Consider the following 25,672-nt stretch of genomic DNA (forward strand, 5'->3'; position numbering starts at 1 on the left):
CTCCGATATTTGCAACATTGTAGCAATATTAAAATTCGTTCTCCACTGTGGCCCATAATAATGAACGAGTCAGGACGAGACAGTCGAAACCATGAAAACAGGTCAAACGAAAAGAAATGCAGCTAGTTTGCGGACTTTCCAGCTTCAGCCTGAATTCATTGTGTTAGCTGTATAGTTGGATAGATAGCAAGGCAGAAGAGCCTCCATAGCAACCACTTTTGTTTGCCATAGCAACCTGCAAAGTTCTGGAACTATCAAACAGTGGTTAGGTAGTTTTGCTTTACATGACAGGCAATACGAATTTAACTAACGATAAGAGAACGCCTAAAATTGCACTTGACAGACAGTTTTTTAGCATCACGTTTTGTTGAAAAATTGATGGTTTGGGAAATAATCTTGCTTTTTAATGCTGGTGACGCTTTGTATAAAAGCAATATTACACTCAAGTACACGTGTTATGACATTTGTGTCATGGCTGTGGTGGTTAGCCAACCTGCTTTGCCTCATGGCTATGCCACATCACAGCCATGATAAAACAAATGTGAAGCACATGACCTCATGTATTGTTTAGAGTTTTTTACAATCGCTTACACACTAAAAGTGGTACTTGAGGCATACTCAGTGAAACCATTAACTCATGTACCTAATCTTCAGACCAAGTCTGCAAAACTGCAAACACATTATCAGCTTTACAGTCAGTTTGTAATTGTAAAACACACTTTTTGCAAAACACTAAACACAGTTCTCTACATTAGACACATCATTCAAAACGAACAGGTCTTGTGTTTTGTTTGGAAAACACTGCCATCCAAAATGCCACAATCTTTTACCGATTTCCTACTCCCAGTGCTCACGTGTGAAAACACTTAGTGCTAATTTCTTCACTTAGAATCAGAGCTTGAGTACTGTAAATAGGCTTCAGGTTGGCTTTCTTGGTTTGGACAACAATGGAGGCCAATTTTGGAGAGAGAGAGGAGTGAGCATAAGAGGGGGACGAGGACAATGAGGAGGCATGCCAGGGCTGGATACGCCACTCCATAAACTACTTCCCCAGCTGTTTAGCCAGAGAGAACACCGCTTGTGACGTTGATGAGGTGCTGTATCCAGGCCCAAATAGGAGACAGGATGCACCCTAATAGTTTTTTACTTTATAGTAACAAGCCTATTTGTTTTTATATTCTACTGTATTTGTTTAGTCTGTTACTGTTCAGCCCGAAATCTGGATGTAAATACAATGTTTTTCATTCTCAATACATTTCCCCCCCTTGTACTTCTGTTTTATAGTGTAAATATATTACTGAATATTCATACATACTGTATATATTTGTGCATATACATGTACGTGTGAGTGCTATGACAAACTGCCGTGGACTCCAATGAACATGCAAAAGACAAGATAGTAGTGTTTTACATTTGTCACATCCGTGTGTTGGCATGTATAAGAGCTAGTCATTTGATGGTTTGTGTGTAGATGTTTGATGCAGAAACACAATTTTGAGAAGAGTTAAAATAGTTTTGAATTACGTGTTTGGTTTTGCAAGAGATGTGTGATGTGTTGCATATGTGTGTTTTGGGGTTTTGTGTGTAGTCTTGTGAAAAGGAACCATAGTTTCAGAAATTATGTGTAAGTAATTGTCAAAAACTGTAATGCTATGCGTCTTGCATTAGAACACAATAGTAATTACTACTTATGTAGGCCTTATGTAGGTAATGACAGCCCAGCCTTCGACCAAGTTTGTTCCCAACTAATCTGATAACTTTATAATTTAAACAGCTGTAGCCCATTTTAAACCGATACTGTTTTAATTTTTAGAATCGCAGGCCTTCTTGTTTAGATTTAAGAGAATGCAGGCTATATAGGCAATGTATTTTTCTCAGGCATGTGAGACTTTTGCACACTGCACAAATTGCTAATTTCTTGACCCATTGGTTTTTGCAAACGTACACAAAGTTCCGATCGCCAAACAAAAGAAAACACAACCATCCAATTGTGTCGTGTGCTTCACAATAGGGACCGCCTTCTGTGTACTCGCAGCCTTCCCAATTTTTGAAGTAGTACAATGTGTATGCTGCCTGGACAGAAGCATCAGTGTGTTGGCTGCGATAGAGGAGCGGGAGGGATATTGATATTGTGGACATTTTATTGTTTCTTTGCTTTTTTTTGTTGTTGATCACAGCGCACGTAATATGAAGAATATGACACTTCGAAGGCTTAAAAAAGTTAACTCCTGTGATCCAGCTAGTGGACTTTCGAGCCAGGACGATATTTACTTTCCGTCCTCCAAGTCAGACAGTTGTAAAACTATGGATTTACCAACTAATTCCTCGGAGGTGTATAATTACAAGACTTTGGCTTACTCTGGTGGAACGTTGCCAAGGAACTACAGAAAGGTATGTATCCTGTGTTAGTGATGGTAACTTTGTTACATTGTAACTTGCACTTGCTCCTTTAATGTTCGGAACTAGGAAACTCGGACATTTCCGACTTGCTAATGCGTTGAACGTGGCACGTGATTAACTACAAATAGTTAGTTAAAAATGTCCTAGTTCCGATTTGCACAGGAACGTGGCAGAAGTTGTCGACTAAAGATATCAATGAAAGCAGAAGCGTAGTGCCTATAGGTGGCACGTGCCCAGTTTGATTTGTCCTGTTTAAAACATATTTTGTTTCTCTGTAATACTACTAGCCTTGCACCTAGCAATTTTATGAAGTTGGCTTTAGCTAGCCCAGAAAGCTTCCCAACCTCAACTAGGTACACTCTTAGGGAGAAAACGGTGTTATTTAGAACCTGAATATTTTATTGTCCTCATAGGACAACCCATTTTTGGTTCCATGTAGAACCCTTTTCACAGAAGGGTCTAAATGGAACCCAAAAGGGTTCTCTTATGGGGACAGCCGAAGAACCCTTATGGAACCTATTTTTGTAAGAGTGAACTAAGAAGCCATGTCAGTCTATCAATCCAGTTAGAGTAGCTAGCTTGTCTAACTGTCTTAGCTGGCAGACTTTATAAAAGCAAGCAAACACTAAATGTTCTGAATAAGACTCTCATTCCTTTCAATCTTTACCCAGATTTTTGCAGCGATGTAGAGAAGCATATTTGGTTTCTTTAAAAAAATAACCACCAGTCAGTAAACCATATATTGTTTTACATAGAATTAAGTAAGAGTTATGATTATGGCTCTAGATTGCAGGAAAAAGCAGTTTCATGGGTTTAAAAAAATATATATCTAAATTCACCACCCAGCCATCCTGCATGATGCCCTGAATGAAAGCACATGGCAGTGTCACTTTTAGCAACAGCCCAGCTTGGATATGCTCAATATTTGAAGTCTGATGTAAAGTTTGTTCATTTCTCATGGCTTCTCTCTAGTACATATATTAGTACATATATTGCGCACATAAAATGATGTCTGGTGTTAATTATAAGTCTGACGGCATTAATTTTGTTAGAGAGACCGAAGCTGTTTTTCAATCTCAAGGCCATCAGACTGTTAAACAGCCATCACTAACATTGAGTGGCTGCTGCCAACATACTGACTCAACTCTATCCACTTTAATAATGGAAAAATTGATGTAATAAATGTATCACTAGCCACTTTAAACAATGCCAATTTCTATAATGTTTACATACCCTACTTTACTCATCTTATATGTATGTACTGTACTCTATAGCATCTACTGCATCTTGCCTATGCTGTTCGGCCATCACCCATTCATATATTTTTATGTACATATTCTTATTCATTCCTTTACACTTGTGTATAAGGTAGTTGTTGTGAAATTGTTCGATTACTTGTTAGATATTACTGCATGGTCTGAACTAGAAGCACAAGCATTTCGCTACACTCGCATTAACATCTGCTAACCATGTGTATGTGACAAATAACATTTGATTTAGAAACAACAGTGTGAATATTTGTATGACCCTTTATTGTCTGAGCCCAATATGGGGGGCCTGTTGCTGTTTTACGCACAAAGCATTGTTTCCTGTTTCGATATAGTCTTTGTATAAGAGTTGGCACACTCACTCAAGCAAGAACATAAATGGTGTTCACTTGTCACGTACCAAGGCTTCGCACTTTCCTGACCACTCACACATGATGGTTCATGAGTGCCACACTCCCTCTTGATTCAGTGCAATCCAACCATTTCATAATATCTTTGCCTTTTTGGAGCACAACAGATTATGCCTTGTGATCAAATAGGCTTTGCATCAAATTAGTATTTCTAAGCATGCAGATAGAATGCACTCAGGTGGAACATGGCCTTACAGGGAACAGTGGTGGCTTTACCAGTGAATTAACACGGCCCAGCATCATAATCTGGGAATTTACTGTGATGTAGACTGGCAAAATAGATTTTTTGGGGGGAAAGCTGAAGCAGTTTTGTTTGACACAACATTGGATGTCCTAGTTCTATAGATGTACTGTTTTAGGAGGCCAGCCAGAGTTATACACAGGCCCCCTACCTATGTCTCTCACCATCATCTGGGGCCACAACAGGGGAATGTGCAGGGCATCCAGCTCCTGCTCTGCACCTACCACCCCCAGGAGTCTCTCTCTCTGTGTATTTGGGAATAAATGAAGTCATTGAGAGGGGCCTTCTGGGAGTGTTGGAAAATAAAGGAAGCAAAAAAACAAAAAAAATGCCCAAAGAGGCAGAGACATAAAAATGCCTTTTCATTGGGTCAACACTTAGGATCATTGAGGTAGAACAGAGGTGAATTGATTGTAGTGTAGGCTAAATACAGTACGTTATGTAGTATAAGAGAGGCTTGTAGTTTACACTAAGTAAAGTGGAGGTTGGGTCCCAATTTGGCTTGGGTTTTCCCTCAATGCAGTGATTGTGGCAAGAGGACCAAAGACTCAAGTCCACACACACATCTGGTTTGTCTACAGTCTGAGTATAACCTGTACAAATAGGGAGATATTTTAGATTGTTATTGAAACAAACAAAAACACACACAGTTTGGTGTATCAGCAGTCTGGGCATCACAAGACAGTGGACAGCGTAGAGCTAAATATAGGTTAAACTGGGAGCAGACAGACACGCATTTCTGGTTCTATCTGTAATTGTTTCTTACACGTGTTTTGGCTCAGTAGCTTAAAAACACACACTATACACACATGACATGCCTCAGGAGGACCTGATGGACAAAAAGATTGAGGTGTGTACTGAACCTGGCCTACATACGTAGTTGGGAAATCCCCTTGTGTGGTTTCTGTTCTAACCCCCAAAAAAAACGTTTTTGCTTGTTATATTTAATGTCTTATGTTTTCAATTCACAGAGTGGTGGGCTGCAGAAGTGGAAGCCTCTCACACAAACACCAGAGCCACAGAGGTAAGCCCAACAGTCATCTCACCCCTTCCATCAGTTTCAGGACACATCTGTGTATCTGTCACTTTTTCACTCTTACTTTGAAAGAAGCACGTCATACACAGACTGTCAGAACATACCCAATCAGCCTTACTAAACCCTTTCATTCACAACAGACCCAAATGATGTGTTCACTCAATTACAGTAGGCTGCTTTCAGAGTCATTTGAGTATTTCAGAGACCTCTGGGTTTGATTCTTGGGAAATTTGAATGTAGTGAGTTACAGAAAGGCAGCAGTACAGTAACCTTTTGTATTTGTGGTTATTACTATTTGACATTCTAATGTATTATGCATTTTTGATCTGTTATGCTGTTATGATGTTAAGTGGACATTGCAGTACACACTGCCCAGTTAGACCGTTGGACATTTTTACTTTTGGTATGACGCAAGGAGGCCTTTGGAAACAAAAGAGTGCTTGTCATGTTTTGGCAACAGCAATATCTTGTCATGCAATTTAGATAAGAACATGCAAGAGTTTTATTTGTCATTTTACTGTAGCTGTACTGTAGTTATTTTCTTAGTAGTGTACTTTGTGGATGATTTATAATGCAGTTTTTAATTGTTAATTCTGTAAGATATTACATTTTCTTTGTCACATGCGTCGAATACAACCGGTGTAAATTTCAACGTGAAATGCTTACTTTACGAGCCCTTTCCCAACAATGCAGAATTAAAAAGTATAAACAATTTTCTAAATAAAATAGGAAATAGTAACAATATAAAAACAATAACTAGGCTGTATACAAGGAGTACCAGTACTGAGTTAATGTGCAGAGGTACGAGGTAGTTCAGGTAATTGAGGCAATATGTACATGTAGGTAGGGGTAAAAATGCTTAGGCAATCAGGATATATATAATAAACAGAGTAGCAGCAGAATATGTGAAAGTGTGTGGCGTCAGTGTGTGTTGGAGTGTCAATGTAGTATGTGTGAGTGTGTGTGGGTAGTGGGAGTCCAGTGAGTGTGCTTAGAGCCCGTGCAAGAGAATCAGGTTCAATGCAAATAGTCCTCTTCAACAGTCTTAAGACTTGTCGTCTAGTCCATCCAAGTCCTCCTGAGGCATGTCGTGTGTGTGTGTGTATTTTTATCATCACTTCCTAAAAGAAACAACTTTTTCACTATTTCATTCAGGTTTTATTTTGCTTCAATCTTTTTGCCATTTTAGAGCTCTGTTTAACCATGATTGTATTACACAGCTAGCTATCGTGATGTTCATCATCCATGTATTTTATGCAGAGAAAAAAATCCAAGAGCGTCTGTCAAGGGAATTCCACGTGAAACGAAAAGGAGAGCGTGGTTGATAAAGTCAATCAAAAACCTCAGTTTTAATACAAGTTGCTACAGGGAAACACCTCCAACACATAAGCAGAGCGCATGTCTCCCAAGCCTTCTCTGAGCAGGCCCTTGTATCCTAACTACATATGTTCTGTAAACGCATAACACAAGGTAGTGAATCAGACAGCCTCCCAGAATATAATAATAACCAGTGTCCTTGGAACTGGCGCCTTTAGACTGGCGCGAACACTATCAGCAGTCCATAACATTCAAGTCTAGTGACCATCAACCTTGCACAAATAAAATCATGTGTATTACAGAAAGGAAAACTATAATACATTGTGTTAATCACTGAACTGATAATTAACTTTATTCATCTTAAAAGTCCCATTACAGCAGATAAGATATTATCTGGAGTGAATATCTATGGAGAGATCGTTGGAAAGCACTCCATTGCACTCTGGTTATTTCATTATAAAGCATTTTCAGTGAGGATGAGGAACCCATGTGTTTTATGCACCAGGTGGTGATGTCACTCACCAGTCACAATTGGGTCATGGCTCAATACTGTATATCAAGCAGTCATATCCCCAAAATATTCAATACTGGATATCAAGTAATCATATCCCCGTATATTCAATACTGTATATCAAGCAGTCATATCCCCAAAATATTCAATACTGGATATCAAGTAATCAATCTCCATATATTCAATACTGTATATCAACTAATCATATCCACGTTTTTCATTTTAGGAAAGTTGTTGTCCTGGTGAAGAAGGTGGAGGAGACCTTTGGCTTTGAGATCCAGGTAAGCGGATTATAGAGGTGGGGGTTATTTGTTGATTTGAGTGTCCTTCTCCCTCACATTCACATTAACTCAGATGAGATTGATTCATCCAACCATGTGGATTATTTCCCGATAAATCCCATAAGATTTAGATTGGAGTGTGTATGTGTTGAACGGTCATCAGCATATCGATCAGATACACTACATGACCAAAAGTATGTGGACGCCTGCTCATCAAACATCTCATTCCAAAATCATGGGCATTAATATGGAGTTGCCCCCCACCCCCCCTGTTAGCTGCTACAATAGCCTCCACTCTTCTGGGAAGGCTTTCCATTAGATGTTGGTACATTGCAGCTACTCTTCCTGGGCCCACACAGAACATGAAACATGACATAATACAGAGCATTAATCGACAACAGCTCAAGGACAGAACTATATAAAAAAATATACAGAAGACACACGTAGCCTACATATCAATACGTATACACAAACTATGTAGGACAAACAAGGGAGAGGCGTTGTGCCGTGAGGTGTTGCTTTATCTGTTTATTTAAACAGAGTTTCCATGCAATAATGGCTCTATAATACTGTACACTTTCTTGAATTTGTTCTGGATTTGGGGACTGTGAAAAGACGTCTGGTGGGGTGTGTGTGTGTCAGAGCTTTGTGTAAGTTGACTATGCAAACAATTTGGGGTTTTCAACACTGTTCCTTATAAAAAGAAGTCATGCAGTGTCTCTTCTCAACTCTTAACCAAGAGAGACTGGCATGCATAGTATTTATATCAGCCCTCTGACTATAATGAAGAGCAAGACGTGCCGCTCTGTTCTGTGCCAGCTGCAGCTTAACTAGGTCTTTCCATGCAGCTCTCGACCACATGACTGGACAGTAATCAAGATAAGACAAAACTAGATCCTGCAGGACTTGCTTTTTGGAGTGCGGTGTCAAAAAATCAGAGCATCTCTTTATTACAGACAGATCTCTCCCCATCTTACCAAACATTGAATCTAAATTATATGTTTTGACCATGGAAGTTTACAATCTTAGGTAACGCCAAGTAATTTAGTCTTCTCAACTTGTTCAACAGCCATACCATTACCAGATTCAGTTGATGTCTAGAACTTAGGGAATGATTTGTACCAAATACAATGCTCTTAGTTTTATAGATGTTTAGGACCAGTTTATTACTGGCCACCCATTCAAAAACAGACTGCAACTCTTTAAGGGTTTCAGTGACTTCATTAGCTGTGGTTGCTGATGCGTATATGGTTGAATCATCAGCATACATGAACACACATGCTTTGTTTAATGCCAGTGTCAGGTCATCGGTAAAAATAGAAAAGAGTAGAGGGCCTAGAGAGCTACCCTGCGGTACACCACACTTTACATGTTTATCATTAGAGAAGCTTCCATTAAAGAAAACCCTTTGAGTTCTATTAGATAGATAGCTCTGAATTCACAATATGGCAAGGTTGAAATCCATAAAACATACATTTTATGGTTATGGTCAAAATAATATCAAAGGCTCCACTGAAATCTAACAGTACAGCTCCCACAATCTTATTATCAATTTCTTCCAACCAATCATCAGTAATTTGTGTGAGTGCGGTACATGTTTAGTGCCATTTTCTATAAACATGCTGAAAGTCTTTTGTTAATTTGTTTACAGAGAAATAGCATTGTATTTGGTCAAACACTATTTTTTCCTCTAGGCTCAGATTAAAAATATGACAGATAGGAGTGGCTATAGAGTCAGCTACCATCCTCAGTAGCTTTCCATCTAAGTTGTCAATGCCAGGAGGTTTGTCATTATTGATCGATAACAATTTTTAAAAAATCCACATCTTTTACAAAATTTTAACTTGCAATGCTTTTCTTTCATTTAGTTTTTTTTATGCATGAATACGATGGCTCACTGTTCATTGTTGGCATTATCTACCTAAGTTTGCCCACTTTGCCAATGATGTAATCAATAAAATAATTGGCAACATCAAATGGTTTTGTGATGAATAAGCGATCTGATTCGATTAAAGATGGAGTTGAATTTCTTTCTGCCCATAATTTCATTTAAAGTACTTTGTGGTTTTCCATCATTCTTCATATCATTGAGCTTGGCTTCATAATACAGTTTCTTCTTGTTGAGGTTAGTCACACAATTTCTCAATTTGCAGTAAGTCAGCCAGTCAGATGTTCAGCCAGACTTATTAGCCGCTCCTTTTGCCCCTTCTATTTCAACCATAGAGTTTTTAAATTCCTCATCAATCCATGGAGCCTTAACAGTTCTAATAGTCAGTTTCTTAATAAGCTAGGCTAGTTGGAATCAGCAACTGATGCCAACTGCATCCAAACTAAAAAGTTAACTAGCTACTAAGAAACTTTCCAATACACTTTCAAAACAACAAACTTTTCCACAACAACCAACCGAGCTCTCCCTCGTTCCACGTTCAACAGAAAGTGCTTCCACTCAGCCACAAGGGCATTAGAGGTCGGGCACTGATGTTGGCCGATTAGGCCTGGCTCGCAGTCGGTGTTCCAATTTATCCCAAAGGTGTTGGGTGGGGTTGAAATCAGGGCTTTGTGTAGGCCAGTCAAGTTTTTCCTCACCGATCTTTACAAACCATTTCTGTATAGACCTCGCTTTGTGCACGGGGGCATTGTCATGCTGAAAAGGGAAAGGGCCTTCCCAAAACTGTTGCCACGAAGTCGGAAGCGCCAGAATCGTCTAGACTGTCATTGTATGCTGTAGTGTTAAGATTTACCTTCACTGGAACTAAGGGGCCTGGCCCAAACCATGAAAAACAGCCCCAGACCATTATTCCTTCTCCACTAAACTTTACAGTTGGCACTATACATTCGGGCAGGTATCGTTCTCTTGTCATCCGCCAAACACAGATTTGTCAGTTGGACTGCCAGATGGTGAAGCGTGATTCATCACTCCAGAGAACGCGTTTCAACTGCTCCAGAGTCAAATGCCGGTGAGCTTTACACCATTCCAGCCGACGCTTGGCATTGCGCATGGTGATCTAAGGCTTGTGTGCGGCTACTCGGCCATGGAAACCCATTTCATGTGCTGACGTTGCTGCCAGAGGCAGTTTGGAACTTGCTAGTGAGTGTTGCAGCCGAAGGTAGAAGATTTTTCCCCGCTTCAGCACTCGGTGGTCCCATTCTATGAGCTTGTGTGGCCTACCACTCCGTGACTGAGCCGTTGTTGCTTCTAGACATTTTCACTTCCCAATAGCCTCACTTATAGTTGACCAGGGCAGAAATTTGACGAACTGACTTGTTGGAAAGGTTGCGTCTTATGACGGTGCCATTTTGAACGTCACTGAGCTCTTCAGTACGGGCCATTCTACTGCCAATGTTTGTCTATGGAGATTCCATGGCTGTGTGCTTGATTTTCAACACCTGTCAGCAATGGGTGTGGCTGAAATAGCCGAAATCAATTAATTTTTGTTATTTATTTCAAGGGGTGTCCACATACTTAATGTATATGTAGTGTACTTTTAAGAAATGTATCCCTGAACCTCATTCTTTCTCAATATAAGGGTCTGATGTATCCCATCCCATGACTGGAGACAAGGAGGCAGTTTTCTCTCGGGTCTATTTTCAAAGCGGCATGGTTTTGTAAAATCTTCTCTCACACTCCTTCCTGCGTGTCGTGTCAGACCTACTATATTCCAATCCCTCGAGCACTGTAAACCCTCCGACTTCTGCACACAGGCCCCCTTTATCTTTCAGAGCTCCCTCCTCTCTGTCCCTGCAGCGACTCCTAACAATGCACCACTTGTTGTCAGCCTCACCTCTAAAGAGAAGATGCCGGACAATTTAAGGGCTGTGAAAATCCGGCTAATGTAAAAAATGAAAATCATCATTAACAAAGTACTGCTCTAAGTTCACAACACTGCCTTGTTTTGCTTATAATTATTCCATGTAGATGGTTACATTTAGGGTTTGGATGGAGGTCCCTCCTTTCCTGCCAAGCCCTGTTCTTCAGGAAGTGAGGTCAAAGCCCAGAGATGGTAGAGATGGATGGCTTTAGGATCCTGTGCTTTTTCCATCACGTCGCTGGACTTTACCAGTTCTAAGAGTGCTAAGAGGATAATGTCAGTATCAACTATGTACTGTAAAAGCATAGTTGGATTGGGATTTGCATGTTCTGTTTCTGTGGAAGGCCTCGGTCTGGGAAGGAAGGAAGCCTGCGTTGAGAGATACGGAGAAGGCAACTGTACAGACATGTCAAAACAAGGGAGAATGCTCACAGATTATTTCACGTAGATGAGCATCACACTTGAGTTTGTCTAGTTTTCCTTTCTGTTTGTACAATGCCTTCGGGAAGAATTCAGACTCCTTGACCTTTCCACATTTTGTTATGTTACAGCTTTATTCTAAAATGGATAAAGTAACCCCCCCCCCCCCCCCCCCCCCATCAATCTACGCTCAATACCCCATAATGACAAAGCAAAAACAGTTTTTTAGAAATGTTTGCAAAAAAAATGGATATCACATTTACATAAGTATTCAGAACCTTTACTCAGTACTTTGTTGAGGGCCATTTTGCAGCGATTAGAGCTTTGCGTCTTCTTGGGTATGACGCTACAAGCTTGGCACACCTGTATTTGTGGAGTTTCTCCCATTGTTCTCTGTTTCCTCAAGCTCTGTCAGGTTGGATGGGGAGCGTCGCTGCACAGCTATTGTCAGGTCTCGCCAGAGACGTTCGATCAGGTTCAAGTCCGAGCACTGGCTGGGACACTCAAGGACATTCAGAGACTTGTCGCAAAGCTACTCCTGAGTTGTCTTGGCTGTGTGCTTAGGGTTGTTGTCCTGTTGAAAGGGTAACCTTTGCCCCAGTCTGAGGTCCTGAGCACTCTGGAGCATGTTTTCATCAAGGATCTCTCTCTACTTTGCTCAATTCATCTCCCAGTCCCTGCTGCTGAAAAACATCCCCACAGCTTGATGCTGCCACCACCATGCTTCACCGTAGGGATGGTGCCAGGTTTCCTCCAGATTTGACACTTGGCATTCAGGTCAGAGTTAAATCTTGATTTCATCAGACCAGAGAATCTTGTTTCTCATGGTCTGAGAGTCCTTTAAGTGCCTTTTGGCAAACTCCAAGCAGGCTGTCATGTGCCTTTTACTGATGTGTGTCTTCCGTCTGGCCACTCTACCATAAAGGCCTGATTGGTGAAGTGCTGCAGAGATGGTTGTCCTTCTGGAAGGTTCTCCCATCTCCACAGAGGAACTCTAGAGCTCTGTCAAAGTTACTATCTGGTTCTTGTCACCTCCCTGATCCAAGGCCCTTGTCACCCGATTGCTCAGTTTGGCCGGGCGGCCAGCTCTAGAATGAGTCTTAGTGCTTCCAAACTTCTCATTTAAGAATGATGGAGGCCACTGTGTTCTTGGGGACCTTCAATGCTGCAGACATTTTTTGGTACCATTCCCCAGATCTGTGCCTCGACACAATCATGTCTCTGAGCCCTACGGACAATTTCTTCGACCTCATGGCTTGTTTTTTTGCTCTGACATGCAGTGTCAATTGTGGGACCTTATATAGACAGCTGTGTGCCTTTTACAAATAATGTCCAAGCAGTTGAATGTACCACAGGTGAACTCTAATCAAGTTGTAGAAACATCAAGGATGATCAATGGAAACAGAATGCACCTGAGCTCAATTTCGAGTCTCAAAGCAAAGGGTCTGAATACTTGTGTAAATAAGATTTCTGTTTTTTAAATCTAAAAACCTGTTTTCGCTTTGTCATTATGAGGTATTGTGTGTAGATTTGATGAGAATGTTTTTATTGAATCCATTTTAGAATAAGGCTGTAACTTAACAAAATGTGGGAAAAAGTCAAGGGGTCTGAATACTTTCCGAATGCTGGTTTTACACCTGAGTAGGTGGCATTTGACATGATTTACTGACTATGGAATTGCCCATTATTTTGTCTGCCACTTAATGTCTCAACAGACAAGCATGTCAAGGGAACCTGAGTTGAAACATCACCTCAGAATAACGCTGTCGGACGGCAGTTGAATTACGCGATTCTTTTGACAAGACAACTTAGGGGAAGTCTGGCTGTGGTTGTTTGTCACATTTGACTTCGAAATAGAAACTGTCATGTGTGAATCAAGGAAGGAAGATCGTCAACAAGATGTGTGGAAAATGTTTGCGTGTCAATTACACTGTTGGTTTACCTTTTATTTTTCTGAAGTGTGATGACACAGAATAGAATGTTTTTTAATGTCACTGGTAAATCATAAGGAAATATGTCTGATTGTTCTAACCAAATGTGTTGATAAAGGTCCTGGCTCATAAAGAGACTGCTTTTAATATCCTTTTTATGGCAGATGTTGATAGAGAGCTGTATTAGTTTCGACTAACCACGCAAGGGAAATGTAAGCTTATTTTTTTTGCATATAAATTGATATGTCTTCCTTCTGCCTATCTGTTTCGAAGTTGTCTGTCTTGCAGTTTCGTCAGCCAGTGTTATCTAATCTGCTGTGTAGCACAGGGTTTGTCTGACGGTCCTCACCAGAGTCAGGCCTTCAGATGCAGACTACAATCTCAGGAGCACATAGTTTAATATCACAAATATTCAACAATACTGTTGGAGAGGTGCTAGGCTTCCCTGTACCATGAACTATCTTCAAAGTTTCAAATGCCTTTCTGTCTGTTACACAGCAAAGCCTAGCGCTTGAGGTATAGACCTTTTGGCTTTTGTGAAGGGAAATTACCAATGATTTTGAACATGACGAAAGAACATATCCATGCCCTGCATCTAATTGTTCCTAAGAATACATTTATTTGAATGAAAAGCTGTCAACCAAAAATTCTAATTCTAACTCATTATTCCACCTTCTTCCAGACATATGGGCTGCACCACCAGGACCAGAACTCTGTGGAGATGTGCACATTTGTGTGCAAGGTTCATGACGACAGCCCCGCTCAACAAGCCGGACTCAAAGTCGGTAAGTGAAACTGAAAAACCCTGTTCAATAGGGATCTTTTTATTTTACCGTATTTAACAGCATTCGACACATACAGTACATGACCTGCCTTTACTGAATATAGACCTCAGGCGAAGAAGGGAGGACAGGTGTTTTTGATAGGAACCCGCCCCTTTCTTGTTTGCCAGCCAGGAGGCTAGTAGTCTCTAAGTAAACGCAAGCACAAATGCGTTAGGGAAGTACAAATATTAGTGTGCCTACTCATTTTCCAGTCAACAAACACTAAAGGGAGAGATTCATTTAACAAACATCGTATGAGTCAACTCGTCTCCTTTGCCGCCTTGCTGGATACAATACCTCTGTCAAACACATTCAGTAACTCGGCCATGTCTATTTTAATAATGTTTTTTGTGTGTATTTCAAAAATAGCATTCTTGAATAGACATGCTCTATTTTTTTCTAGTCTGAATCATCATACCATCCATTTGATCAGAAACAATAGGGGAAGTGAACAAAGAAATTGTATATTCTCACATTTAATTTCTCGAAACCTTATACCACAGTACACGTGTCTGTTAATCTCAGAGAGAAGGCTCGCTAGAGGCAGGGCTACATTCTCCCCTTCACACTACACGTCACATCAGACATGCAAGTGTCAGTTTCACTTCCTACATTCCCTACATGCCTTGTTTATTGTTCCCTCCCTGTGTTTTTCTCTAAACTGAACCATTAGGACTTTATCAGTTGTGGCTGCTTTGTGTGACGTGCTGTTGTTTGTGCCCAATAATGTTTGTACCATGTTTTGTGCTGCTACCATGTTGTATTGCTACCATGTTGTGCTGTCATGTGTTTCTTCCTTGCTATGTTGTCTTAGGTCTCCTTATGTAGTGTTGTGTTGTCTCTCTTGTTCTGATGGGTGTTTTGTCCTATATTTATATTGTATTTATTTTTTTATCCCCGCATGAGGCCTTTTGCCTTTTGGTAGGCCGTCATTGTAAATAAGAATTTGTTCTTAACTGACTTGCCTGGATAAATAAAGATTTACATTTTAAAAAATCATCTCACTGGGGAGAAAAGTGTGTGGTTCACCAGAGGGGAAAAGGCATTGTGTTTCAGCCTGCAACTACAACCAGGCCGAGTCAGAACCATCTAAAATCATTTTTTCTTTTTAAATGAATAGACTTGCCATAGTTTGACAATGACAGATGGAGTAACACAAATCCTTGATCAATATTTTTCAGGCTGTCTTATCAGGAAAAGTGGGTAACCACAGCACGTGTGCCAAGTCGCCAGCCATGACCACACAGCCAGGGTTTAGACTAGAGCGCCTGTATCACACATGGGCTCCAGGAGCACCAGCCAACCAAGTACTTCTTATTGCTCTACAAACCACAGACGCTAGTGGGATCAAACTAGTCTCAGTAGAACCACAGCTGTGATAAAGCCACACTGGGATTAACTGGATCCGTTGCCGTTTTGTTAACCTGCATGTTGTTTTGTGCACAGGGGACACCATCACTAGCGTGAACGAGACCACTGTGGATGGATTTCAACACAAGGAGATTGTTCAGCTAATCAGGGCCTCTGGGAACTCCATTAAGTAAGCAGATCAGATCTCAATGGTAAAGGGAACTGGCAAGGGGATTGGGGACTGGTTGTGGATGGTAACAGAACTTAAATGCTCCACTTTTTGTATAGGCCCTAGTCAAATCGGTTCTTTATAAATAGTTTGTCGACGCTTTCTAATGTCGTTTTCGTACTGATACATCTTGAGTCTTTTTTTCTTGCGCAGTGTTGCAGTCCAAAGTACAAAATCACACAGAATCGATCATGTAGTCTAGCTGTTGACTGAGAATGGGAATACTCATTCATGGCTGACTCTGTAAATCTAGTCTAGTGGCTCCTGAAATGATATTCTGGAGAAAGGTAATATCTTTCAAGTGATTACCATACAATGAATGTGACATGGACGTACTCTAAACCGTGCTGTTCATGTTTGCACACCAAAGTTGCCTAGAAGCAAGCCGTATACTGTTTATAATATGCAGAATGAACTCGCTCCGTGTTACATTGGAACCACACTCTCACTCTCTTTGTCTGCTTGTAAAAGATAAAAGGCCTATTAGAATCGAGACCCATTTTTATAAACTTAGAAGGCAACTGATTAAGCAGTGTAGTTAACCACATGAGAGGCCCAGCTCATGCCTCTTGTCTAACTATAGACTTCATCAAATTATTCTCACCTCTAGTAAACATATAGGCCTACTGAACCATTAACAGAGAGCTTGTATCAGCCCAGTAAAAACAACAAACCCCCTCAGATGTGCACCTGTTGCTACAGTCGAGTGGGTGTCTTGAAACGTGATACCACCCTGAAGCTTTCCCCCCTACTTGTAAACTGTTGAGCCGAGACTCTAGCATGTTAGGTCTCCTATATAAGGGCCTTTACATGGCTACTTCTGAAGTTCCTCTCTATTCTTAACCGGGCCCAGAGTATGCTATGAATCTTTACTCTTCTTTTGTGTGGCTCTCTGGCCTTCCTGTCTGACTTAACATTACTCTGTCTTTACTATAGACTGGAAACAGTGTACAGCGACTCCATTCGAAAAGCAGAACTGGAGGCAAGGCTTCAGTATCTAAAGGTGAATCTCTCTCTCTCCCCTCTTCCCCTATGTAGCAAACCTCTGGTTCTGCTTGCTTCTACAGTTCAACAGAAATTGAGTATCCAGTGTGGTGTGTGACAATGACAATAGGAGTTGACTATAGAGCACAAACAGATCTGGGACCAGGCTAGTGTGTGACTGGGATCAGTCTAACAGTGTAGTTAAAAGCCTATAGCCAGCAGACAGAAAAAGCAGCTCTCACCATGCAGCATGCTAGATTTAGACCAATCCCTTTCCCACCTGTTTTTCCCTCTGCTCCCACCTGTTTCATAACTAGCGGCTGCAATGCTCTCCAGCATGCTTACAGAAGGCTGTGAGAGCACAGTGAATGAAAGTAGACACGTAGTTTTACAAGCTTACGTTACACTTGACTGGTTAAAAGGAACTTTTTAGTGTCTGAAGACAAGTGACTTTTCTCAAGATGACGGGCTGCTGTCTCCAAGCTCATCCATCAGGCTCACAGTTGGAAATCACACAAAATGTCACCTTTTTGACTGCTTTCTAATATTGCTGTATTTTCTTTTATCAGCAAACCCTACATGAGAAATGGGATGAATACAGATCTTTGATGATGCAAGAGCAGAGGCTGGTTCATGGTAAGTCATTCGTTTATGTTGATATATAGGATCTCAGGTAAATGTAATTTGATGTCAATTCAAGATGTGTAACACTCTTTCCCTGTGTCCTCTAGGCATAGTGATGAGTGATGCTGCTATCTATGAGTCCCTGGAGTCTGCGGGGGTGTATGGTAGTCTGGGCGCACCGAGCCCGGCCGCCCTGCGTGCCCTCCGCTGCACCGGCAGCACCAGCAGCAGCGCCAGCCACCTGAGTGTCACCACAGAGGAGGAACCACTCTACCAGACCTGTCTGTACCAGGGGCAGGGTGACCGCCTCAACGACGCCAACAGTGACCTCACCAGAACCACCAGCAGCACAGAGAAAGACCAGCAGGAACAGGAGAAGCCATCCCAGGGTAAGCAGAGAATGATCCGTCCCGCCAGCGAGCTCTTCACCTCGGCCAAGACCCACCTGACCCGCAGCGCCAGTACACGCAGCTACCTGAGGGGCTCCAACAACAACTCTTCGTCAGCACCAGGGGAGAAAGTGCAATCGGGAGGGTTCAGCTCGCTACAGAGGAAACCCAAACAGAAGAGCTTCCGCCGACGGCTCCTCAAGTTCATCCCTGGACTGAACAGAGCCATGGAGGAGGAGGAGAGCCATCTCTGAGGACTAAACAGACTGAACAGAACCATGGAGGAGGAGGAGAGCCATCTCTGAGGACTAAACAGACTGAACAGAGCCATGGAGGAGGAGGAGAGCCATCTCTGAGGACTAAACAGACTGAACAGAGCCATGGAGGAGGAGGAGAGCCATCTCTGAGGACTAAACAGACTGAACAGAGCCATGGAGGAGGAGGAGAGCCATCTCTGAGGACTAAACAGACTGAACAGAGCCATGGAGGAGGAGGAGAGCCATCTCTGAGGACAAAACAGACTGAACAGAGCCATGGAGGAGGAGGAGAGCCATCTCTGAGGACTAAACAGACTGAACAGAGCCATGGAGGAGGAGGAGAGCCATCTCTGAGGACTAAACAGACTGAACAGAGCCATGGAGGAGGAGGAGAGCCATCTCTGAGGACTAAACAGACTGAACAGAGCCATGGAGGAGGAGGAGAGCCATCTCTGAGGACTGAACAGAGCCATGGAGGAGGAGGAGAGCCATCTCTGAGGACTGAACAGAGCCATGGAGGAGGAGGAGAGCCATCTCTGAGGACTAAACAGACTGAACAGAGCCATGGAGGAGGAGGAGAGCCATCTCTGAGGACTAAACAGACTGAACAGGGCCATGGAGGAGGAGGAGAGCCATCTCTGAGGACTAAATGGACTAAACACCGACAGAACTGGAGACTCTTTCTGACCCAAAGACTTAACATTGCCTCTGATTCTCTAAAATTAACTAACAACAACCAAAGATTTCAAATAGTGCCAAATCTATCCAGTCATACTTTTGTACTTGTTAATGTGACATTTGGTCCAGTAGAACTAATGGTTCTTTGAGTTTTGAAGCACACTCAATTTTCAGGAGAGGATTTCACATCTGTACATACTGTACCTTGGTTACTGGTTTTATATTTCATAAGTTATTTATTTATTTGACTGGTAAGACCTATGTACAGAATTATTATTTTTATTTTTTATTTTTTTTGTCATCATGACAGTTGAAAACAAATGCCTCATTACATGAGACTTTTTATAAGAGACACATTTGTTTACTGCCTTTTTGTACCAGATTGATCCTGTGTTCTTTGCCAAAAATATCTCAAAATAAATGTGCCATTTTGATTAGCCTGGCTTGTTTTTTTATTTTTTATCTAGTATGTATGAAGACTTTGTTTCCTGCAGTACATTGACTGTCTATTCCACAGCTGATCTAAGAAGTTGTAGCTGACCCAGCACGTTAACATAATACACCATTTATAAGCAAAAACACCAGATGTTTCACTCTAGACTGTGAAGCAGTCACACAATAACAGTGAAAAGATATATTATTCTGAGATACTTGTAATATCTATCCCCTTCATGTGCTTTCATAACCCTTTTGGCCCTTTAAAAAATGTTATGGCCTCAAGGGTAGGGAGGAGGGTTTTGGTGGCTGAACATTCTTCCGATTCTCAAGCTGTGATTGTCGGAGAGGCATAATCCAGAAAGGAGACCGTTTGTATTTGGTCTGACAGTCATTTAGTTGTCGAGAGAACACTGTGGAATGTGCTGAGAAAATGGCCCAACATTCCAAAACCCGGCTGCCCTCCTTTTCAATTCTTGCAGACAAATGGTGAGCACTCTTGGTTCCATGCTCACTACATTCCCATGGTTTGTTGAATGCTCAGATGGTCAGGCCAAGGGGGTTAAAAGGGGGGGGGGGGTCACAGTTGCCCTAAGAGGTCACGATGGTTCCTCTCTCCTTTTGCGCCCTAATCCCTTTGTCCTCTGCTCAGTCATTTACAATTGCGTGAAAAGGGGCTGTGGACACTGATGGCATTTAGACATGTTTCAGACATTCAGAGCCAGGACCACTTAAATCCCTGGCCCTTTTGGTGTTTTAAGCAGAGGAGGAGGAAGGGGTGAATGAATGGAAAGCTGATGTGAGAGGGATTATTATGCAAGTTTGTGGGTTGTGGCCCTAAAAATGTTAGAGAACGAATGGGCCCTTTCACTACAGTCTGACTGCATAACGAGCAGGGAATTGGACAGGACGATGACGACCCAAACAGAATGAATGTGTGACTGGGGCATTTACAAAAAAGCTGCCAAAACAAAGCATGCTGTTGGTGCTGGGCAATTAGCACAGTGGGAGGTGAGACTAGGGGGCTGCTCTGCCCCCCATTGTTAATACTCTGCTGTTTATTTAAGCCAGAGTGGTGTATTTGTTGTGTGTGTACAAGGGGATGGATGTCAGGGTGTACTGTTAGGCCATGAACCATGAGAAGTGGACATGTCTGCTGATTCAAAGCTGTGAGTTAAAATACCTTTTAGGCTAGCTATGACCCCACCAGTTTGAGGGATGGGTGTCATATGTGACAATACCATTGTCACAGTGTCACAATAACAGGTTTTCAAAACATATATATACCCACAAAACAATCTTCCATGGATGAGTTTGCTGAAAGAGTAAACCTGTGAGAACGTAATCAATCTTTTTATTTTAAGTAACTGACTTAATCTGGCTTTAATTCCATTTTGTCTACAAATGAATAAATAATATATTCGATTCATGTCTCCATCTCAACCAAAAATCTAAATTAAAGAATAGGACTAAATCAAATCAAACCTTAAATGCACTTTAAATCAATTTTGATTTGATTTAGTATTATTCTTTAACTTAGATTTTTGGTTGAGATGGAGATGTGAATCCAACCTATCAGTTATTAATTTGTAGACAATGTCACACCTACTCCTGCTCCATCCCTCAGAAGCTCGAAGTTGCCGGTCTACTAAACACCGGCAATTAAATTATGCACACCTGTTCCCCATCATTACGCACACCTGGTCATCATTTTCTCCTTGATTACTCTTTATTTAGTGGGCCATGGCCATAGAGCCCACTTTTGACTCAACTGTCCATAAAACTCAACCAATATACTGACTCAACTCCAGCTCACTTTAATAATGGAAATTGATGGAAATTGATCAAAAATGTATCACTAGCCACTTTAAACAATGCCACTTAATATAATGTATATGTATATACTGTACTCTATATCATCTACTGCATCTTGCCATCTTTATGTAATACATGTATCACTAGCCACTTTAAACTATACACTTTTATGTTTACATACCCTACATTACTCATCTCATATGTATATACTGTACTCGATACCATCTACTGCATCTTGCCTATGCCGTTCTGTACCATCACTCATTCATATATCTTTATGTACATATTCTTTATCCCTTTACACTTGTGTGTATAAGGTAGTAGTTGTGGAATTGTTAGGTTAGATTACTCGTTGGTTATTACTGCATTGTCAGAACTAGAAGCACAAGCATTTCGCTACACTCGCATTAACATCTGCTAACCATGTGTATGTGACAAATAACATTTGATTTGATTTGATAGCACATCGCTAATAGTCGGTGATAAATATCATAGCTAAGCTGGGCTCGGTTAAAACCCAAGATAGGACACCCAAGGGTAGCTGTATATAGAGCAATTCTCCAGTAGGAGATGCTGCCCAATCTTTTTTAATGATAGTGGATATAACTTTGAAGATCTGACATTGTTTTAAAGGTACAAATTCAACATATTTTATAAGGTTTGTCTATGTTGAAATTTGATTACCATGATGACAATCCTATGGTTGAAATTTCACCGTCAGTTTACTTTGATTACTTTTTTCAAATCCAATGTATTATCCACGTAGATTCCACATCACAATACGTTGACAAATTACGCTGAAACAACGTTGATTAAACCAGTTTGTGCCCAATGAGTAGCTTCAGTTGTTGTCTTAAGAATTGCCTTCATGTTGTCCATTGTCTATACTGCCATCATACTATAGTTTGAGTGTTTGGGACAAGTCACACAACATCAAACGAGGCCAGTACCTGTAGTGCAGACCCACCCACTATTCTTCTCCTGTGTGGCAATGTTGATCTGTATTCTCCGCTATATGAATATCTTCCCACTCAGTCGTACAACCCGATATAGTGCCATGTCATGCTGAGGTCTAATATGTGGTAAATTGTGTTTTGACAGCATGAAATCTTGTTTTCCAGAGGAACTGATACTGCATAGCCTATTGTGTCATTCTGCAGAGGCTCACTGTGCCTGCTTCTACAGACCCCTATCCTTAACCTGCTATTCATAGTTTCCACACTGACAGGCTGGCATCAATGCTCACAGTTTATTAGACTGCTCCCTGAAACAACGTTCACTTTGTGTGGAGAGGTGGCCTTCTCGTTGTACTAAAGACATACCAAAATATTGACCTTCATTGGAAAAATAACCCTAATGGTGGATATTAACACTTTTTGTGTGCAGTGATAAGCAGCAAGTAATCTAAAGGCCTATCCTTATCTACTTCTGTAAATTGCCCACAAAATCCACAAAAAGAGAAGAAAAGCACTGGTGAAAATGCTTGACAACAAAATGTCCTAATAAAAGTGGAACTGCAAAAATCGTAGTTCACAGAGTTCACACAGATGCACAAATAGACACACGCCATTTTCCCACACAAGTGAGTGACGTGTGAATGTGTCTCTATATAAATATGCCTTTAATTCCCTATACTACTGCTGAACGGTTTAACAGGATGCAATGCAGTGTTCTGCTGGTCTCTCAGATTAACTTCTAGAGAAACTACAACAGCTGCAAGCTCACCCCTCTGAATCCACTCTTTATGGAGGGAGAGAATGCATCTGTTCTATGTGGCAAGCTTTAACCTTATATGATGGGGTCAGAGTAAATGTTTTACTTTGATTTACCAGAACATCTAAGATTCCTTACAACAGGAAGTGTAATCTGTTTTAGATGTTGTGGTGGAGGTGCAGCTGGTGAGTGATGGGTTTCAGATCTAGTTATCTGTTTGTTAATGGGGGTTCCTCTTTCTAATAGGTTTACAATGTTTGCTCACAGAAACCGTTATGGATTCTGCCAATGTTCGCTCTTTCTCTAATCTCTCTCTGCTCTAACTCTCATTAAAGGGGTGTGAATCACCACACCAAAAATATAATTCTATACAGAATACAAATGGGAATTTGCAATGACTGCTTCCGACTACTCTATTCAAGAAATCTATGTTTAGTGTGAAGCGTTTCATTTCAGGACCACTTTTTTGAAAGTGTAGAAAACATGGACAACTGACAACATTATTCGTTTTAATCTGTACTCCACTGAGTTTGCACCGGTCAAAACGTTTTAGGAACATATTTAGCTAAATTGTAGGCCATTAGTAACCAGGGAATTACATAATGCTTTTTCAACAGTTGTGAGGAGAGAGTGTCTGATGTAAAATGGACACATTTCAAATGAATTTCTCTCCCTCCCATTCTGAGAATGCCCTCCTCACACACAATAGCAGGAAGTGACTCAAGGCGAATGTTCTTCGTCAGAGCTGGACTCACTCTACAAGTTTGGAAATGTCCAAAATGTACATGTAATTTAAAGATCCAAGATAACCAATATTGTTGGTAATATTTATTACTGGATATTAGTCCAATATAGGAATCCAAAGACAATGGCCATTCAACAATACAAAGACACATTGTTATTGCACCACTATGCTTTGTCCTAGCATGTCTCAACACAGTGACAAAGGGGGGTCTGACACCTACGGAGATCTGAGGGACGCCTTCATGGCTGTACTTCAGCACTTCTTAAAGAGGACGTCTTTGCTGGGTTAGAAGTACAAGAAGGGAAGTGGTGACAGTAACCGTTTCCTGTCTCTAGAGAGAGGGGAAGTAGTCGGGTCCAGGCTGTTCTGGAACTCAGAGTGTTCTGGGATGTTGAAGAAAAACAGTCACATTCATACTGTACAGTACAGCACACAGAGTACCAGTCAAAGGTTTGAACACACCTACTCATTCAAGGGTTTTTCTTTATTCTGACTATTTTCTACATTGTAGAATAATAGTGAAGACATCAAAACGATGAAATACATGACATATGGAATCATGTAGTAACCAAAAAAGTGTTAAACAATTCAAAATATATTTAATATTTGAGATTCTTCAAAGTAGCCACCCTTTGCCTTGACAGCGTTGCACACTCTTGGCATTCTCTAAACCAGCTTCATGAATTAGTCACCTGGAATGCATTTGAATTAACAGGTGTGCCTTGTTAAAAGTTCATTTGTAGAATTTCTTTCCTTCTTAATGAGCCAATCAGTTGTGTTGTGACAAGGTATGGGTGGTATACAGAAGATAGCCTTATTTGGTAAAAGACCAAGTCGATATTATGTCAAGAACAGCTCAAATAAGCAAAGAGAAACCACAGTCCATCATTACCTTAAGACATGAAGGTCAATCAATCCGGAAAATTTCAAGAACTTTGAAAGCTTCAAGTGCAGTTTCAAAAACCATCAAGCACTATGATAAATTGGCTCTCATGAGGACCGCCACAGGAAAGGAAGACCCAGAGTTACCTGCAGTGGATAAATTCATTAGAGTTACCAGCCTCAGAAATTGCAGCCCAAATAAATGCTTCAGAGTTCAAGTAACAGACACATCTCAACATCAACTGTTCAGAGGAGACTGCATGAATCAGGCCTTCATGGTCGAATTGCTGCAAAGAAACCACTACTAAAAGGACACCAATGAGAAGAAGAGACTTACTTGGGCCAAGAAACACAAGCAATGGACATTAGACCGGTGGAAATCTGTCCTTTGGTCTGATGAGTCCAAATATGAGATTTTTTGGTTCCAACCTCTGTGTCTTTGTGAGATGCAGAGTAGGTGAACAGATGATTTCCGCATGTGTAGTTCCCACCGTGAAGCACAGAGGAAAAGGTGTGATGGTGCTTTGCTGGTGACACTGTCAGTCATTTATTTAGAATTCAATGCACACTTAACCAGCATGGCTACCACAGCATTCTGCAGCGATATGCCATCCCATCTGGTTTGCGCTTAGTGGGACTATCATTTGTTTTTCAACAGGACACCTCCAGGCTGTGTAAGGGCTATTTGATCAAAAAGGAGAGTGGTGGAGTCCTGCATCAGATGACCTGGCCTCCACAATCACCCGACCTCAACCCAATTGAGATGGTTTGGGATGAGTTGGACTGCAAAGGGGAGGAAATGCAGCCAACAAGTGCTCAGCATATGTGGAAACTCCTTCAAGACTGTTGGAAAAGCATTCCATGTGAAGCTGGTTGAGAGAATGCCAAGAGCGTGCAAAGCTGTCATCAAGGCAAAGGGTGGCTACTTTGAAGAATCTAAAATATATTTCGATTTGTTTCACACTTTTTTCTTTACTACATTATTCTATATGTGTTATTTCATAGTTTTGATGTCTTCACTATTATTCTACAATGTAGAAAATAGTAAAAATAAAGAAAAACCCTTGAATAAGTAGATCTGTCCAAACTTTTTACTGGTACTGTACATTCCAGTGTTAGAAGC

General features: G+C 41.1%; 1 protein-coding gene across 1 annotated transcript; it reads left to right on the forward strand.

Annotated features, from left to right (window-relative positions):
• Positions 1–451: 451 nt before the first annotated feature.
• On the forward strand, positions 452–19,396 carry LOC129860710 (general receptor for phosphoinositides 1-associated scaffold protein-like). Its single transcript, XM_055931390.1, has 8 exons — positions 452–2,391; positions 5,291–5,343; positions 7,410–7,464; positions 14,307–14,409; positions 15,895–15,988; positions 16,964–17,030; positions 17,581–17,647; positions 17,743–19,396. The coding sequence occupies exons 1-8, from the start codon at positions 2,188–2,190 to the stop codon at positions 18,276–18,278; spliced, it is 1,179 nt and encodes a 392-aa protein (XP_055787365.1). The 5' UTR covers positions 452–2,187; the 3' UTR covers positions 18,279–19,396.
• The last annotated feature ends 6,276 nt before the right edge of the window (positions 19,397–25,672 follow it).

This window comes from Salvelinus fontinalis, chromosome 8 (assembly GCF_029448725.1).
Source record: "Salvelinus fontinalis isolate EN_2023a chromosome 8, ASM2944872v1, whole genome shotgun sequence".
In the NCBI taxonomy this organism is placed as follows: Eukaryota; Metazoa; Chordata; class Actinopteri; order Salmoniformes; family Salmonidae; genus Salvelinus; species Salvelinus fontinalis.